Below are 15,446 nucleotides of genomic sequence, written 5' to 3' on the forward strand. Positions count from 1 at the left end.
GCCATGAAAAAAAAAAAAAAAATCAAAGAAGGATTAATAATATTTTAAACCAAACCACACTTAATTTTGTTAAATGTTTCATCCTTTTCCTATGTGTACAACAAACCAATTACAGACTCCAAGTAAATGAATTGCACATTTTACTGGAGTCATCTTTAGCAGAGGAGCCGCCAGTTGCAGAGAATGCCAGGGGACATACAAAATTGTCTTGCTGCTTTCTTTTTGCTTAAAAATCTACCGGCATTGATATACGCTAACTAAATCGACCCAGGCTTTGTCTGTTTTTTAAATATTTCATTGTTGAGGACAGAGCACATTCTAGTTTTTCATGAAGCTTGATATTTCTGTGTTGGAACAAGCCACACAAGGCTATTTAAATTTAAATTAATCAAAGTTAAGTAAAATAATACTTCAGTTTCTCAGTCACCCTAGCCGCATTTCCAGTGCTCAGTAGCTGCTTGTGGCTAGTGGTTCCCGTATTGGATAGCGTAGATATAGAACACTTCCGTCATTGACAGCACTGCTGGATGTCTCAAGTAGTGTTAAAAAAACAAAAAAACAAAAAAAACCGCCAAAAGCTTTTACTGGTTACGAAATGTTATCTCTTTGTGAAGAATGCTCATTGCATTTGTTTTGAGAATAATAAAATGCTGTGTGTGTATGATGACTTGGAAAGAATCAAAGTGCTTTAGAAAGGAGAGTCCCATTTAGCTGCTGAATGACATGAGATCCTACAAAGAGTGAAGCTGAACACAGCTCTTGACTATGCCAGTCCTCCTGGGCTGCTTCTGGTATGACACATCAAAGGGAGCAGAACTTGGGATTTGAAACTGATTGTATCCAAAAGTTTAATAAATTAAGGCTTACCTTTTAATTTTTTTTGGTCGATGATGATATTTTCTTTTCTTTTCTTTTTTTCACTTTTTTATCCCTTTAGTATTTGTAGAACTTTTCAAACCCCACCCTTTATTCTATGAGTCTTTTTTTTAATATCCAGTTTTTAAAGGTTACACTCCGTTTACAGTTATTACAAAATATTGGCTCTGTTCCCCGTGTTGTACAATGCATCCTGGAGCCTGTCTCACACCCAGTAGTTTGTACCTGCCACTCCCCCACCACGGTATTGCCCCTTTGACCAGACCTTGAAAAGTTAATGGGAATGTTAGTCATCACAATAAAAAGCTGAGTAATGGCAACTGATTCTGTGCCCCCAAAGCCCTTTAGCTGTAATCTGAGAGGTGAGGAGTCAGGGTGTGCTACTAAAAGCATCCATACAGAGTCTTAAATCCTGTGGTCAGTTGTCCCAAAAGAAGTTGTGATGTCTGAGATTCTATGGTGATGATGATGATTTCTAAGTAAGCCCTGCTCTTGGGCTTGAAGATTTCATTCTGTCTTGAATGTATTCCTATGCCCTTAGATGAACTCTAGGATACAATTAATGTTAAAATTACTTTTTGATCATTTCCTTTTATTCATTTTTAGGAAATATTGAAAATCTAGGGAAAGCAGTATCTTGTCTGTATTTCCTGAGGGCTAACTTTCCATATATTTCTAGGCTGAGAGAGAGAATCTGTTAACACAGTGGCAAATAGAGTACACATTTTAGTTCTAAATTCTACATGAAATCAGTTTCTGCAGCGGTGAATATGACCATATGCTCTAAAATCTTACTCTTTAAGGTACCAGACTTAAAGGGATATCACTTTGTTTTTTGAGATCAACTAAAGTTGGGTCCTATATTTTGGTACTAGATTTTCTTCTTGCTCTGAATTCTTAACTGTTGCACCAAGTAAGTTTAAATGGTCTATATTCTAGTTAGCATGACTAGACACACAAAACCGTGGAAAGCTCTCCCTGCAGGGCACTGGCTGGTACACACGATGGAGGAGGGAGGTCGCATCGTCAATGCTGTCTACTGTGAGGCCGTGTCTTGGACAGATCCTTAGGTGGCACGTGCTTGTTGATTATCTGAAAGCAGGAGCAGAACATGATGGGATGCGAGAGGGCATCTAGTTCCGTCCATCCTGCTTACCAGAGAGATGAGGAGATGGAGAGTCAGGGACGTTGGGCGACTTGTCAAGTCCCACAGCTGATTGGGGTCAGAGGCTGAAGCAGAACTCACCTCTCCCATCTCGCCCATTCGAGGCTGTTCCATTCAGTCAGCTGAATTCTGCAAAGTTTTAAAAGCTGTGCCGTAGGTCACGGGATACCTAGCAAATACCGCTCAGACTGGTACTGGCCAAGGTGATTTTTTATAATCTGATCTGCCTTTCATTGGTGTTACCTTGATATAAGAATTCAGCATAAGCCTCTCTGTGGTCATCTCTTTTGTGTGTAAATCTTTGCCACCTTGACTATTAGCATAAAAAGGATGGAATGACTTCTGACTATAGGAAATAAATCACCCCAACTTTTGACAGCAGAGTTAGAAAAAAAAAAAGATTAATTGGTTTTATTTAGTGGATTATTGTTTATTTTGATAGCTATTAAAAATAGATAACCAGAGGCTAATAAATGTTAATGGTCCTTCACTATTAGAAAAAATCAATTGTCAGTGGATATAGCATATATTAATATATTATTTTGTTTATAATCTTCAATACGTTTAAAAAATTCACCCCTGAGAGAATGATTTCTTGAGGACCCCTTTAAGGTTAATGGTTACTACAAAGAATAAATTTGGCAAAAGGATATTTTCATCTACATATGATTTTAATGGCTTCAAAGCTTTATTTCATGATTGTAGTAGAATGCATGTGCAATTTGTCAAGTTTGATAAAGTCCTTACCAAGGACTCTTATATATTTCTTTGAAACTTGTTTGAGAGCAGTTAGATAGATTTCTAAATGTAAGTAATTAAAATTGTATAGTATTGAGTTATTGACCAATCCCAGACTATTCATCAAGCTAAAAAATTCTACAATCAGTGCTCAGTGCGCTGAAGCCTGGTAAAATAATCGTATTTGTGTTCAGTGAGGCAAGTAGCCACAATTAAGCACTTCACTTGACAAATGAGAAGGGTACACTTTATTTTGCACGTAATTGAATTGTTGTACATGCTCGGTCACCATTGTTTCCTAGCCCTTCATTTTGGTTTCTGGTCATTGGAGCTTATGCATTTGCTAAAGGTAGAGCAATTAAGTCTGCTTTTGTCATTGGCTTTCTAAACGCAGCCAGAAATGTCTGAGCCACAAGCCAAGGCTTCCTGAGCTCTGTTGATATCGCTCATGACAGATTATTAATTTTCTCAAGAAAAATTTTGATAAACAAATTAGAGCCCTGTCAAGGAATGATATGAAATAGCCTCGAATAGGGAAAACTCCCCAGGTTTTATATCACTCACCAGATTCTGCTTAAGTAAGCAGAAGAACTTCTGTAGAGAGGACAGAATTTTAATTTATTTTATGAAAACCAAAAATTGATTTCCTTCTCATGAGCTGAAAAGAATGCGCTCTGATAATCTTGCTAATTATCAGGTATTTGTCACAACTTCCTTCCATTTGCTTTTGCATCCCAGTACTCCTCCTGCAAACATAGTGACATCCTGTCATTTCTGTGCTGCTATAAATCATTGCTTGCTACCAGATTAAACTGGGGAGCCGAAGTTCACGAAAAAAGACCCAGTGGATAGGTTGGGGCGGGGAGAGAGTAAGTAGAAGTCAGGATTTCTTTTACAAAGAAACAAATCTGGGTGCACGCCTGTGTTGGTCTGTGCACTATCAGACAACCCCAAGTTGGGGATGTGCTATAGACAGACCACAGGACAGTCTAGTATCTATTAAAACACACATGCAGCTTGCTGACTTGCCTGCATCTTTACCTGGGACTTAGAATAAGGTCCAGTCACCCTAGAGTGACCTTGGCATCAAGAGCTTATTTCCTTGGAGGACAGTTTATCCTCACTTTTCTGAACTGACAGAGATCATAACATCTGCTTTCCCTGAGAGGATTATTGTAAAGATTAAACTAGATAATTGATGTTAAAGCCCTTTGAAAAGTTAAAGGGCCACAGAATTACGAGAGACAATTACATATCTTCTCTTGTACTATTCTGCTTCATCAAGTCTGTACTCTCAACGCTCCAGTATTTGCCCGGGGGTGGCTCAAAACAAGAAATAGGAGTTCTTGAAATGGTATGGCTAATACCGGAAAGGAATATTCTGTGGGGAATATGAACGGGTCTCATCAGCTCTGTTAATTTTGTTCGTGTGGCAACACGTATAGTAATGAGAACCTAGCAGCCCCAGCGCTATGCTTTGTTCCAGAAACTGAGAGAACGTCACCAAAACGTTTTGGCCCTTGCCTCATGATGCTGACGTCTACTGACTGACATGGAACGTAATGACCAGGCAGTGTCTTCGTTTGTTTCAGACCATACCAATGCGGCCACTGCTCCCAGTCCTTTTCCCAGCCTTCAGAACTGAGGAACCACGTGGTCACTCACTCCAGTGACCGGCCTTTCAAATGTGGCTACTGTGGTCGTGCCTTTGCCGGGGCCACCACGCTCAACAACCACATCCGAACCCACACTGGAGAAAAGCCCTTCAAGTAAGTAGCGGCTCGCACTGTACCCCTTCTCTCTCTGAGCCTTTCCCGAGAGCCGGCAGACAAGGTGGCCCCAGCACTGCCTGGCTCAGCCCGCTGGTGGAGAAAGCTGTTTAGAAAGTCAGCGTCCAGGCTGCAGAAGGGCCCCGCTTGTTTAGTGGTCGATGCTGGGAAAATGAAGTCAGGAAATGTATACACTGATCCTGGGTTGAGCTGTGCAACCTTGGACGTGAGACGTTCTTCGTGGTCTGTTTTCTCACCAGTAAAATCAGGAAGTAGGAGTAAGTAATTTTAAGATTCTTTCTGGTTTCTGAGGGTCTGTGCTTCTAGAATTTGAGCTAGGAGGCATGCAGAATGCCATCTCTGGCCATCAGCAAGCAAGTCCCCTGACCATCAGCAAGGTGGCCACAATCGAGGACAGCTGAATGAATCGTCTCTTGGGAAATCTGAACCCTTTAGGATTCTGATGAACGATTTCCTCCACTTTTATATTTGTTAAGGGGGGGTTGAATCTATTATAGCAGCCAATTGGTAGCTTTTCAGCATGCCCTTTGGATCTCAGACTTATCATGTTAATGAAAAAAAGAAAAACCAAACCAAACATAGGGCATGTCTGAGTCCTTGAGGATTCAAGGAATGTGGAAAGAGAACGGAATTCCAAGGGCTTTGGCAAGGTAAGGGCACCTGAGCGAGAGACTATGTTTTCTAGATATAGCACAGTCATGAAAACGGTGGACATCTGAATCCTGCAAGATGGGCTATTCATTCACTCGCTCACTCATTCATTCATTCATGTATATATGTGTTCATTCATTCAGCAAATATTTATTGAACACCTTCTTTTGTACTAGGCACCCTGCTAGGCACAAGAGATATAAAGGTGAATGAAACTCAGCCCCCTAGTCTTTGAAGACCTCATAGTTTATGGGGAAGCCCAATTAATAAGCAAGTATTACCACATAGGGTGAAGGGTGCAAAAGTGAAAAACAATAAGGCATGTATGTACAGTGTTTCGGGGTAGCATGAAAGTGGAGTAATCAATGCTATCTGGAGAAGATGATGTTTAAGATGTGTTTTGAATGATGAGTAGGAGTTTTCCAGGCATACAAAGGAAAGGAGGCTTTCTGGTAGCCCATGTGGGACATGGAAAGGCTTGGGAGGGTAAGCCAGCTTGTGTGAGTGGTTGGTCATCTCAGAGCAGATTTTACTGTCTGTGTGGTAGACTCTTTTTGGTTCAACCCTCTTATATCTCTCTTTCCTCATTTGCCATAATGACTTTCCTTGATTAAGGAGGAACATGAAAAGGGCATGGACGAACGGCCTATTTACCTTCTGTAGGACAAGATCAATCAAGAAAGGAAATGATTCAGGCAGTAGGAGATGAATCCTCTTTCTTGGTCTCAGCCAAGGAGTCTTCCCAGAGTCTCATTACCCATGCTTTTCCCTCTGGACCTGCTGGCGTAGCATGCAGTTGCCATGGTGCTCGGCCTGAGGCTGGGCTCAGCTTGGGGTGGCAGAGTCCTGCTGGTCTGGGCCCTGCCTGCCTCGGTGTCTGCCAGGCGAGGGAGAGGCTCACAAAAAGGCTGTCATCTTTACCCACCTCCCCATGAATTAGTTACCTTTATTCATTATTCTTAACTGTTTTCCATTGTGGTTTAATTTATGATATTAACTAATAATGAAAAGTTTTAATGTTTGTCTGTGTACACAGGTGGGGCTTATTTACTGCATAAAGGCATCTGGCTGAGGGCACTGGATGGGGTCTAAAAATCCAGCCTGCACTACGCCAGCCAAGCTGTGCCCTCTGGGGCTGCCATAGCCCCAAGGGGCCCTTTTTCTAAATCCACCCTTAAGGGCCGTGTAGGTTAGCACAGTCCTCGAGTTCCCTATGGCAGGTGTCTGTGTCTGCACAGTGGGCTTTGTCATTTCCCCCAGGCCCTCGGGGGTTCACAGATTCTGGTTTCACCACTGTTCTAGATGTAGAAGATGGCAATGGCACATTCCCTGTGCCTTTGAGCAAGAGAGCTCTTCAAAATCAGAGATGCAGGAGGACTGACAATCCTCCTGGCCCCTTATATTAGAGAGGGTAGCCAGATGGATACAGTGCCAGGAATCAGATTGATTTTTATCTTGTTGCTGTGTAAATAGATTTTAGTAATTAATTGAAGAGGTTTCCGGGTCAGAATGGGAAATAGATTTCTATTAATGTTAAGGTGTTACTTAAGTATAACCTCGTTGACTCCAGTCAGTTTTTTTTCTTTAACATCCTGTTTTTGTCCTGTTTCCAATAGAGGTGCCATTTTAACTTAATTTTAATTCATCAGATTAATATTTGAAGGGCTTTGGTACTTGTATGTTTTCCCTTTCTCAAAGTATTTTTGGGGACCATAACCTAATTTCATCTGGAAAAACAAAAAAGGAAACACCAGAGTTGGTTGAATTAGATTCACTGCGCCTGTTTTAGTTCCTCCTGCTTCTTCTCATATTAAGATAGCCATATGCTGTAGGGTTTGTTTTTTTAATTTATCAAATGTTAAACATATTGCCAGGGGAGAACTGAGTGTACGCTTATTTTATAAGTGCAAGATTTAAACGTCTTCTAGGAAATGGAAAGCTAAATCCTTCAGTGTATACAACCAGATCATTCAGGATTGAACTACCCCAAGGGAATTTTGGGAATCTTCCAACCATAGCTCATGGATATCCATCCCATGGACATTTGTAAATATTATGAGGATATCCTTTTACAAGCCTATAAAACAAACATTCAAAAAAAGTTTGTTGCAGATTAGTCAATAAAATGGATTTTGCCACAATGGTTAATTTTACTACTTCAACTAATGGGTATTGGCTGAAACAATGTTGCAAAGAAAGAAAAGAATCTTGTAAAGATACACAACCCATGCCCCAAATGGCTCAGTCCCCACATTGTCCTACCCACCCAGGGCCTGGGATGCCTTCGCAAGATTCTTAGGGCCCAGGCCACAACCGGGGAAAGCCTTTTCTAGCTTCTAAAATCTTCTGCTGAAAAGTGATTTTTCAAGACAGATCAAGATTATTGCCATACAAGAAGCCTGGAGAAGATTTGGCAGTAAGAGATGAGAGTTTCACTCCAGGCTTTGTCTCACAATCTGATTGGCTGAAATGGCACTGAAAGACTCCATCCCCCATGCTCTAGGTAGATCATGGGTTTGTCAGCAGCTAACCTAGGCTGTGGATGCAGAATTTATAAGGTGAAGGAGATCATAGGAAAAGCACACATCAAAGGATCATATTGAAGTTTGTACTTTCCGTTTGTACTGTGAGACTGGAAGTTGTGGAGAACAAGGAACAAAATCAAGACATCATTTCATCTCACAGCAATTGCCAAGCACTTTATCGAAAAGAGGAAAGAAGGAAGGAGGGAAGGAAGGAAGTTGTCAGTCTCAAACTTACTCTTTACAGTGAGAACCCCTCCTCCTTCTCTGTTACTAAACATAATCTCTCAAGATCTCAGAGAGGCCGCTCTGCCCCGGGTCCATGTGAGCTGCTTGATGCCTGGGCCCTGCGGCTGGGAAGACCAGGACTTTCCATAGGAGAGTTTCTTTTCTCCCTCTTCATTAGAAGCAGGGGAAATACCACTAAGTTTTTGCCTTAAGTGAAGACAGTTTGGCTTAGTATAAAAAATAATCAAAGGATATTCCAAAGAGCATCTGATATTTTAACAAGATCTAGGCAAAATCAAAGCAAACCAAAAAAACACATCAGTAAAATGCATTAAGCACATCATACGTACGAAGCAATTTGGTTTAATTCAGGAAATATTTGGTGACAGGCTATAGAGGACCAGAAAGAAAGCTTCCTGTAGGTTTTCTGTGAACAGAACTTGACATCGTTTTGCACATCTGTCAGTTTCAGATGACAATTGTTAAGCTCCCTCTGTACCTATAAGCCAGTCAACTATCACATTAAGTAAAGAATGATCTCAAATCTAAAAGGAACTCAAGTCTAATTAAGGTGCCCACACTGGCAGAAAGTTGGGGAATTTCTCTTTGCTGAGATATTTGGATGGCTTTCCACTTCACTGTTCCTGCAATGTTTCCTTAAAGGCTGTGACGTCAGCACTGAGAGGAAGACCCTGGGTGCCAGAGCAGTTTTAGTCTCCTGGATCATTACCCGCATCTTTCTTTCTTTCTTATTCTGCTAAACCACATGAAATCCAGGCTTGGAGGTGCCCATGGCCAGTCACTTGGCTGGGATTGTAGTTCAGGGTTAATTCAGTGCCAACACAGCTGAAGTCCAACTCTGACCTGCCAGAACCTAAGTATTTGCATTGAGTCTGTCCTTCTGATGTGTTCCATTAAGCCATGTAAATGATTTGTGAAGGGATTTTTGTTCTAAAATTAAAGATGATGAACATAAAACTGAGGCTCTCCCCTTATTTAAAAATATTTTTATGTCAAGTTCTCTTTACATCCTTAATTATACAAATTACGTTCTTATAATTACCAACACACATAGGTGTTATTTCTAGTAGCCCACTTTCCTCAAGAAGGGGAGATTCCTAGGAACAGGATCCAAGTTAAGGTAATTTTCTACACATCTGCATGTGTTTTTACTCACAGTTGGTGAGCAGATGGCCCTAGAGATGATTTTTCAGTGATGATCTCAGGAGAGCCCTATAGACTTAGTACATTTCCTGACTATGACAACACATGGTTCCATGAGTGTAAATATCTGTGAGGCAGTTAGGCAAACACAGGAGAAAAATGTTAACTCCCCTCTTACTGTCTCTGCCCAATCTGGGTGTTTAATATTACATGTAGACATACACATTTGCCTTATACGAAGTACTACACTTCCCACTTCTGAATTCTTTATATTCTGATACACAAGATCAAAGGTGCAAAAACATGACCTAGGTAACTAGTCTTAACTTACGATTTTTGAAACTATTCTGCTGTCTTTGATTCTAGAGCTTCATAATTTTAGAAAAGGAATATAATAATTTGAAAGTTTGTCAAGCAGTGAAAGGTAGTATATTTTGACACACTAATCTAGGAACTAATCAGTTTTCTAATAAACAGTCAGCAATTCACTAGCATGTCATCAGCACTTCAGGAGCTCTGGAGAGGGGATGAGCTGCCCATGGATGTTAATGAATACACCAAAAATCATTAGCTGATCAATACTTCTGAGTTATTTTCATTGAGCTGATAGGTCTGATACATTAAAGCTGACGTTATACATTTGTCAAGATCACAGTGCAGTTTTTAACAGTGGAACAGGCTGCTAAAAATATCCCCCGAAAGACAATGAAAGAAACACAACTGCCTCATGCTGACACATTCAGCTGGTACAGGATCCCTGAAAAATCCAAGCGTGATAGTCAAGCTCCAGCCTCCCAACGATAAAACATACGCAAGACTCCCTAGTAGGGATAGATGTGTTTTATTTTTATAGGCAATTATTTCCCTGGCAAGGCACTTTGTATAATTTACTCAAAAGGAAAAAGACAAGGCTGCCTACCGGGTAGTGGGGCACGTGGCATCTGATTGGGCGTGTGCGGATTTTCTTCTGATGGCTTTACCACAGCCCTACTAGTGCAGGGACCTGAGACCGAAGGTTGCACTATTTAAAAGAAGAACAACTGTCTGCAGCTCTCCTGAATATCTTTTCCTTTTAAGGTTTCAGGAGAGGACATTAGGGGGAGCGCTGAGGTGGCTGCCGTGCCCTGATGGGTGCTTGGCCAGTGCTCCAGGCGGCCCAGACAAGTGGAATAGTGACAGGGAAGCCACTGTCCGTGCCCAGCCTGCTGCAGCAATGTGCGTGTGTGCGTGTGTGTGAGTGTGTGTGTGTGTGTTTTGAAGGTTGTGTAGCCATCAAGCTAGTCGGTGTGTGTCACAGGGAAGATGGCTTAGGCCCAGGGTCTCTAGGTTAGCATTTTTTTTTAAGTTAAGGAGAGGAGGAGATATTCCTGAAGTGCGATGCCAGTTTTCTCCTTATCAGACACACCAACCCTTAATTACAGCCCACGTGTACATTCTTCCTGCTGTACCTTGTAGAGGTGAATTTGAAGCACACAAAACATTGGTTGATTTCGGGTTTTTCCGAGTCCCCTATCCCAATGCAAACATTTTTTAAGCCTGACTTTGGTGGAGCTGTGATACTCTAGCTTTTGCCCCAAAGCGGTCACCCACACCCACCCGCCACAGTCACTGAAAACTAATGCACTGCTTCTTCCAGTTTCCGAATTCAAAGACGATGGCTCTCTGGCTGCTGTGCTGAGGGGAGTAGAATTCCCGATTTTAAATTAGCAGCAGGTGAACTTCTATTTGTCATCAATTTCTCTTTGGGGTTACGGAGCAGAAAACTGCAGACAAGCTGCTGCTTTGATGGCTCACTCCTGAAAATCTCTTTTTGTTCCTCATCTATTTGAACTGACAGTGATCAGAGCTGCAGCAGGACAGGGCTCTCTGGAGAAATCACCTTCCCTCTGCCTATTGACAGATCCCTCTGTTCTGCGTCAGCCGGGCTTTGTCCCATCACAGGCATCCAGGCCTTGGAAGGAGCCACCAATTAAACCTCTTGAGCCGGTAAAATCTGAAGCCACTTTGGAGTGTCTGTTCTGATTAGGCAGGATGAGAGGAAGTCCATCAACCTGCAGGCCCCGCTCCCTGGTCTCAATTTTCTCTCTTGCCTCCACCAGGTGCGAGAGGTGTGAGAGGAGCTTCACGCAGGCCACCCAGCTGAGCCGACACCAGCGGATGCCCAATGAGTGCAAGCCAATAACCGAGAGCCCAGAATCAATCGAAGTGGATTAACTGATTGACTGGTTGGAATTAAACTTCAAGGAAAGTCATGATTAAATGTCACGGACACTTAAGCAAAACCAAAGATTTCCTCTGAGCAACTTTCAATCAGTCCCGGAAAACCAAAAGCAGTAATAAAATAAGTAAGATGTTAAGAGCTATTGATCCTGGCGTGGAAGTCAGACCAGGAGAGAGATTATTTATTTATGACTAGGGATGAGACTCATTTCAGTGGACAACTCACCTGGGATGGCTCACATTTCCAGTCCCACCGTGTATTTGCTTTGTTTCTAAAAAGCTTTTTTAAACTGTTATTTAATACCAAAGGGAGGAATCAGATGGGTTCTTCTGCCCACAGTTGTGACTAAGAATGCACAGGGACTTGTTTCTCGTTGCACCTTTTTTAGTAGCATGATTCAAGGGGACCCATTGTACAGCCCTCTTCCTGCTGTTTCAGTTTGGCCTGGCCTGCCTCAGGCTGCCCAGCAGGGACCACAGATTCGGGAGCCAGAGCCTTCGCTGAGTCCAGGCCATCTTCAGCCCCACGGGTGCTCCATTTCTGTGTTTTCCACACTTACTATTTCTCATGCACTTTTCTCACGGCTCCTTCCGTCCAGCAGCCTGGTCTTGATGCAGAAGAGCCTGGAAGTGGAAGAAGATGGTTTAAAATTCAAAATTCAAGGGGGGAAAAAAAAAAATGGGGACTTACTGTGTCCTGTCAAGATTTCAAAAACATTTAAAATGTACGGAGCTTCATAATACAGTATATTGTTCTGAAGCAGCTAGTGAGAAAGTTTTGTTTTCAATAACATTTTAGCTTAAAAAAAAAACAAACACGAAAATAAAGTTCTTCAGTATGAGGCTGAATATAAGGTATTAGGCTTCCAGTAATTTTTTGTTGTGTCTATGAAAGTGTTGAATATGTGAGCAAAAACAGTGCCAAGCCCCACTGTCAAAAGACCATTCTAGGCACTTTCATCTTCCTTCCTCGTACCTCCAGGGGAAGCCTGGGAGGCCCTCCTGAGTGTGGGGCATTTCCGCAAAAATAGGTGAAAATAGCCCAGACAAGGAAACCTGGAGAGGAGGGGCCACGGAGAGGTTGTGGTTAGAAAAGACCGCCCTGAACAGCTAATTTTATCAGGAGGAGTTACCTTCTCATCCCCTCTGGCCCTTGATAATATTCTTCTTTCAACACTGATCCACTGAAAGAGAAAGGAGTATGTACACAGTTTCACTGATCTTTGATTGAGTGCCAGGAAAATGGGTGTCACTTCAGCTACCCTTTGGGCAATTCAGCAATGGTGCTCAATCAAATTGTGTCGCATTCCACACAATAATCCCACATCAGGAAGAACTGACGGCTCTTGCATATTAGCCAGTCACTCCCAGCAGCATCACGAAGACCGAGTCTACCTTGATGGCCGGTGTAAATCTGAACAGTTTAGAGCACTTAGCAGCCATCTCTTGTTTGTAGATTTCTTGGTCACCTGATAGCAGGACACAGCCCTTTAAGGAACTCCTTGTCTTTTTAGCCTTGCCATTGTCTTCTCTTAGCAAAAATGTGAGACACGTAACTGAACTGGCCGCTGAAAGGCAAGGATAGCTGTGGTTTGGTTTAATCTACCGTCATGTATTTTGTTCTCAGAAATCTTCCTCTTCTTTTCATTTCACCTCCTCATCCCTTAGCACCCATCTGCCACATTTAAAATGGAGTGAAACGGGGCCTCACTAACTGTGTTTGTAACTTATTTATGTATGTCTCAAAATAATGTCTCACAGAGGAATCTGGCTAATTCTGACCTCCGTTGCCCAATCTGAAGTCGCTCGGATGTTCCCCCATTTCTTGCTGTCTCCTTGTCATGGAAGTAGTAAGCACTCTGTGCTGCTGTGTAACTGTTTCTGATGGAAAATATTTTCTTTGGTAGATTGGAATGTGTTGTGCTTTTATAGTTTCTTGCCCTAAGTGACAGAGACGTTTGACAAACGTGTGAGCCATTGGGAAGGGTGGAAAGAATATGTAGCTGCAAAACTCTGCCCACGAAGGGTGGAAAGAATATGTAGCTGCCCAGATCTGCACGAAAGTGACAGACTGGCTATACAGGCAAGCAAGCTGCTCCATTTATTCAAGTTGAAACATTTGGTTGTACTTTTTCAAAATGATAAGGGACTCATCTGTATGTTTCTAATACTGTTTTCAGTGAGAAAAACCAGTTCTGCCTTTTGCCTCATTTCACAGTTTTACGCAGCGCATCCCACCCTGTGCTCGTGAGCTCCCACGCGAGTATGAGAAGCCTTCACTCCTCCCTTGATACCCCGCGTGGGCAGAGTCTCCGTTAACAATGGTCTCTACCACTCTAGTGGCTTTGCCAGCTGATCACAAAGTCCCACTTAATATGGCGGTAACCTCTATACTGAAAGATTCTTCTAGTCTTCTGCTCATTTAAGCCCCCTTTTCTCCTTTATTTGTAAGGGAAACTTTCAGCATGTCTTTTCTACCAAGTTTGGTCCGAAAATATTTGCTACTGAACAAATAGAAAATTGGGGACATTCACAATTTTCACATTGCTGAGCCATTGCTGACTTATAGCAGACCGGCCTTGGCCATCAGTCTACTGGGAAGATAAGCCTATACCTGCCAACTGACTTGGAGCCCTGAAGCGGGTACCGCCATCACTTGGGTCCCAAATGCTCTTAATTGAAGCTGGAGGCGGGGGGGCGGTTCTCCTTAAAACCTCCCAACAATTGCTTTAGCCTTTTCTATTTAAAATTGACAGATATTTCCTAGGGACACTGCAAGTGGGTGGTAAACACTGCAGTCGTCAAGATCTGTCAGTTTTCTTTATTAGCAACTTCCTAATTAATCGTGGTATAAAAAGAAAAAAAGAAAAACTCTGAGTCATTGAGGAGAGGGGAGGATATCTAAGATGAGAAAGGGAGACTCTAAGAGCTGAATCAGTGTTTGGCTTTTGGAGCAATCCTTTTTTGCCCCTTTCTATCAGTGGGGACTGAATTTTTTTTTTTTTTTATTTTTCCCAGAATAAGACATGCCATCCTAGCACATGCCCGTTTGTCTAGCTAAGAGCCTAAGCTAATGGGAGTGATTCCAGGTGGGTGTGCAGACATCATATTTCTAGAAAAATCTCAGTAACTTTAGGTAAAGCTGAATATTTTCCCCAGGAAATGTGCATAAATATTTTTAAGATAAGCTTTGCGTTTTGGTTGTCTTTATCTTTAAAAATAACTTTTTTGGGGAAGAGATATGCTTTTATAGAGTTGTGTGGATAGTTAAAACTATAAAACTAAATCTTGTGTAATTTATATAATTTGATTCAATTAGTGAATATTTATTGAACGTCCATTCAAGTGTAGCCTTATGGGGGAAAACTGTGTATAATAGAGAAGTGTCCTCACAGGGCTTAACAATTTATTGGATCATACTTTGGGAAAAGTTCATTCTAGTCGAGATAAACAAAGATTTACTAACATTTACCAACTCATCAAATTTTTTTTGTCAATTGATTGGTTCATTGTTTCATTCATTTATTCATCAAGTATTTACTGAACTCTTATTTTGTATACAGACCCCATTTTAGGTGTTCACCGTAAGGAGTTTTACTTAATTGAATACTGGAGAGAAAATAATATTCTCCTCCTAAGCGTCTGGCTAATAGCATGGGCCTTTTAGGCCTTCAGACCATTGTCTCAGTGAAGTTACAGAGATTGCTACAACTGGGAGAATCAGAGAGATGTAAACTCAGCTGGGGACCAGAAGGTAGCAAATTTCAAAACAAATTAAGATACACAACTTGGATGTCTTTGGCTGATCAACCCGGCTGTTGGTTCTTAGCAACAATCTCAAGATACCAGGATTAGGGTCTGGGTCTTAAGATTTTTATGACCCTATTCCAGTGATAAGGTAACAAATGCGGACAGGGCTGGAGTTACTCAGGGCAGGAGCTCTGCAGACCCTGTGTGGGTCTGAGTGGCCTTGTGAGTGTCAAGCCTTGGCAATGCAGCCCTTGTCCCCAGTGTGTGGGCTGTGGCACTCTGAGAGGTTTCAGAGAGCACCATCAGGGTGGATATTCACTGCTGGTTGAAAGGTAGCAGTTG

At 42.0% G+C, this 15,446-nt stretch overlaps 1 protein-coding gene across 1 annotated transcript in view; it reads left to right on the forward strand.

Annotated features, from left to right (window-relative positions):
- Positions 1 to 12,121, forward strand: part of PRDM6 (PR/SET domain 6) — a 98,032-nt gene extending 85,911 nt beyond the window's left edge. The window contains exons 6-7 of the mRNA XM_068534350.1: positions 4,372 to 4,548; positions 11,234 to 12,121. Of these exons, the coding sequence (XP_068390451.1) occupies positions 4,372 to 4,548; positions 11,234 to 11,348 (292 nt within the window). The 3' untranslated portion in view covers positions 11,349 to 12,121. The remainder of the gene's footprint in view (positions 1 to 4,371; positions 4,549 to 11,233) is intronic.
- The last annotated feature ends 3,325 nt before the right edge of the window (positions 12,122 to 15,446 follow it).

Source organism: Eschrichtius robustus, chromosome 2 (assembly GCF_028021215.1).
Source record: "Eschrichtius robustus isolate mEscRob2 chromosome 2, mEscRob2.pri, whole genome shotgun sequence".
NCBI classification, from domain to species: Eukaryota; Metazoa; Chordata; class Mammalia; order Artiodactyla; family Eschrichtiidae; genus Eschrichtius; species Eschrichtius robustus.